Source organism: Amblyomma americanum, chromosome 7 (assembly GCF_052857255.1).
Source record: "Amblyomma americanum isolate KBUSLIRL-KWMA chromosome 7, ASM5285725v1, whole genome shotgun sequence".
Lineage (NCBI taxonomy): Eukaryota > Metazoa > Arthropoda > Arachnida > Ixodida > Ixodidae > Amblyomma > Amblyomma americanum.
The window spans coordinates 40,757,119-40,761,275 of record NC_135503.1 but is presented as its reverse complement, the minus strand read 5'-3'; the positions used below and the strand labels follow the sequence as shown (position 1 = coordinate 40,761,275).

Below are 4,157 nucleotides of genomic sequence, written 5' to 3'. Positions count from 1 at the left end.
CTTTTAATAACGTTTCCTAGGCACGTCGAGAACATGGCGCACTATACTTTTATGCTCACGACCTAATGGTAGAGTCACCCTTCTCCTTCTAGTTTCTCGTTCCAGTTAAGTATACCTCGGCCCTCAGTTCCTCAGCTAGGTGCTTCATGCTTAATGTCAATAAATAGGCTTATATATCTTTAATTTTCTTTTATACACTATTCTTTCATTCAGGGCACGCAACACCGATTGCCGCAACCACAGGAACGCCCGAATACACGGAACCCGTCATGCCGGAAGCAGCATCCCTAGCGATGCCCGAACACAGGGCTCCCGTGACGCCGGAAGCCACAATGTCGCCAATGCCCGAATACAAAGCACCCGTGACGACGAAAGACGTGATCCCAGCAAAGCCCGAATACAGGAGATCATCGAGAGAACGCGTAAAACCCGATATGAAAGCACCGCTAGACCGCACGCGGTCGGTAAAAGGATTTCCTGCGCCCGATAGCGCACTGGCGGACGATGAATTTTCAGTGTTCTATGCGCCGCCTCCACAACGCTCAGTACCGCGGCCTGGTGGTTTTCGTTACGCACAACGCCCTTGGGCGCACAGAATTATCCCTGGAATGGCGCGTGACATGCCACCTCGGCCGATGCCTGGAAGGATGCCTGGAAGGATGCCTGGAATGATGCCTGGAATGATGCCTGGAAGGATGCCTGGAATGATGCCTAGAATGATGCCTAGATTCATGCGTGGAATGATGCCTCGAATTATGCCTGGAATGATGCCTGCTGTCCCTGCTGCTATGATGCCGGGGCACCCATTGATGTCGGCGATGCCTGTGCTTGAGGGAATGTCTGCCTTTTCTGGTATGATACCAGGTTAGTAGGCTTAAAATATTGTTAGAAGAATGCTTTAAGTAAGAACGTATTCTATACTTATACAACGTTTAGAGCTGTTCATTAATGGGATGAGAGTGCACTTTATCTAGAGTTCTGCCGTACTTTGTTTTCGCAGGAGCGCTCAATGTATAAACTAAAAACATAGAATCGAAGACCTCGTTTGTAAACATCAGAGTGGCCTCGAGGAGTGAATCGTAGCTACGAATATTTCGTAATTTCAACTCCAGTGACGGATGATTTAAAAGGAAACCTGGCTAACCGCCTTTTAGATAATTTCGGCGGAGGCACTTGTGTATTTGCATTAAGTGTATCTTTGATACCTTATTATTCTTCGTTCGAAACACAGTTCTTTTAAGAACATTTCGAAACAGGACACTAACTTTACATAGCGCCAAATTGTTTGATACAAATAATCCTGTTATAAAATCTAAATTCCATTTGTCTGCAACGAAAGGAACGGCAAGCTGCCTTCATTAGCATGCATTAAGGAAACTTTCCATGAAATACTAAAGGCTCTGAGGAGTTGCATGATCTTCCTTTTATGGTTTTACGCTGTTAACATCCCAGAACGACTCAGGCTGTCAAGGACGCCGTAGTGTAGGGCTGCGGATAATTTCGACCACCTGAAGTTCTTCGACATGCACAGACATCGCACAGTACACGGGCTTTTAGCATTTCGCCTCCATTGGAATGCGACCACCGCTACCGAGATTCAACCGGCGTATTTCGGGTCAGCAGTCGAGCACCATAATCACTGAGCCATATCGCGCCAGCTTGAGTTGTACAATCTGTCGGCCACCATAATACCCTTTAACGCCGCATGAGCTGTGCGGCTGAAGCCACGCATCAGAAATATGCCCCAGCGCCGCACTTCGAATGCAGCTTCGACGGCCGCCTTTCTAAATGTCCTGGATGACTGGATGTCCGGAAACGTCCTGAAAGTCCCCGCTGTCGCTTGCCATATGCACAAAGTACACATGCACTAGATCCATGCTCCCAGTTGGTGTCATCATCTTCGATGATAGATACCACCCTTCTGAACCACTGCAATATTCAGCCAAGCGGCGAAGTGCAGCTCGATGCCACAGCCATTGAATCCCTTTCATGGATTCCTCCGAGTCCAAAAGCGTGGGATCGACACACGATGTTGAAAAATACCTTGTCGCCATAGCTGACACGGGTTACCTTTCGTAGAACGTTTATGCGTCTTACAAGGCACTCTTTGCCTACTTGAGAGCGACTGGATTGAGTGACAAATTGTGACAGCGATGAGGGTGTGTGTGAGTGTCATGCATTTTCCCCTTCTCTCTTCCTCCTTTTAGTCCCCTAATCCCTCTTCCCCAGTGCAGGGCGGCCAACCGGACCCCCTTTCTGGTTAACATCCCTGCCTTTCCCTCCTCCTCTTTATCTATCTATCTTTTATGCGTCTTCGCATGCTTGAAATTAGGCTAGGGCAATCGATGTGTCACTTTATCACTTCAAAAACTTTTAACGCGAGCGCTTGCTGAGTGCAAAAAGGGCGCTCTGAGTCATCATGACTTGTTGGGTCACAGTTAATGAGGCAAGGGAGCGTGAGTGGTTCATCAGTACTTTAAGTTACTTATCCTGTACATTTGGGATGACCACAAGAAAGATTGTCCACTTTCTATCTTACAAGAACAACACTCGGAGAGCCACCCTATGCCTTTCGCGGCGGCGACACGGTCACTCATAGCCCGCACAGCCGGAACCCTCGCATACTCACAGCCACCGGTAAATGGACGTAAAAAGACGCAACTCCTAATACTACTTAACTCTCACTGGCCCTGGCTGTCTGGTTTTATCCTTTTTTACTTATGTGTGAATATGAGATATGTTCCAAAACATTACCGATTTGTCTCCATTAACTCTAACGACCGCCTGAAATTACGGCTATGCAGTCATCGCTGATAATTGCTACTTTTGCACTTAAAATGTCGATACCTCCGAGGAGTTCCCGAGTATAAATTGATGCTTCAACAACGCAACCGTGCGACATGCCCTCCGGCCATAGAACTTGGTCTACGAGCTACAGAAGTCCTGACAGACGTCTGGACAAATTTTTTGTATATCCTTTCTAAACGGCAGTTTTTACCTTCGCGCAGGCATTTCATCCATGCATCCACAGTCACCAGTGATGATGCCAACCGCCGAGCCTGCTCCGGCTCCGTGCCATGTTTCGCCTGTCACGGTTTTGCCACAGACCACCTTATCAGAGCCGCGCATAGTCACTGTGCCCATCAGTGGAGGTGGTAGCGGATCCCAACAGCCCGGACTCATCCCAATGCCTATACCGATGCCCATGCCGCTGCCGATGCCATGTCCTGGAGGAGGAGGCGGCGGGAGCCAGACTCCCGTTATTGTGACGGGCACATCTCCGCCATCTCCTCAACCTCCTCAGCATCCTTACCCTTATCCACAACCCTGCACTCACCAGTGCTCTTCACCCCAACAGCCGCCACCGAGTAACCCCTTAGTTGAGACTGCCACCATTTCAATGATGATGCAACAGATCCGATTCCTGCTCTCACCGCAACGGCCCATGCGAACCCGTCGCAGGACTCCAATGCGTTCACTTCGAATAGCCTCGCCGCTTCCGTCATCGGCACCCGCGGGAATAAAACAAGGTGATGAGGAGAAAGTCCCTGATAAGGTGATGGGAAAGAAGGGAGGCGCGAAGACAGCTGGAAAAAAGAAGAAGAAGGTGAAAGCCCTCGGAGACGACAGCTCCAGTTCCCAAGCGTCGGTGGATGGCCGTAAGGAGAGAAGGGAATCGATAATAACTGATAAAAAAGAAAAAGAAGGTGGAGAGAAAGACAAGGCGCTGCAGGAACAGAAAAAAGAGGATGACAAGAACGACATCGCTGGCAGCCCGCCAGAGACTCAGGGAGGAGAGTCCCTGGGCAAGGGCCCAAGCTCGAGCGCGCCGCCTCTTTCCCTAAATTTTCCCAGGTATGATTCTATTTAGATGCAAGCTGTTCATACGGCCTTGAAAGGTCGGTGTGCGTATGTACACCGACAGCACGCGTCTTTATTTTGCTTTGATTCAAAAGTCACGCTGCATCTATTATCCTGAAAACTTTGTACTTACGTGAGCCTACACTACGCATTAAAGCCAGGGATGCCAAAATCGCTCCATCGGCGAGCAAACATTTCTTGTAGAGTGGAGTCTATTGCACAACAGACCACTAGGAATGACCTCCGTTTTACGTTTCAGTGACGAGGCAACCATGCCGCACAGCTAGCGTTGAGCA

The 4,157-nt window shown here is 49.1% G+C and overlaps 1 protein-coding gene across 1 annotated transcript; it reads left to right on the top strand.

Annotated features, from left to right (window-relative positions):
* Positions 1-222: 222 nt before the first annotated feature.
* On the top strand, positions 223-3,871 carry LOC144097652 (uncharacterized). The gene is made up of 2 exons (XM_077630304.1): positions 223-864; positions 3,009-3,871. The coding sequence occupies exons 1-2, from the start codon at positions 270-272 to the stop codon at positions 3,869-3,871; spliced, it is 1,458 nt and encodes a 485-aa protein (XP_077486430.1). The 5' UTR covers positions 223-269.
* The last annotated feature ends 286 nt before the right edge of the window (positions 3,872-4,157 follow it).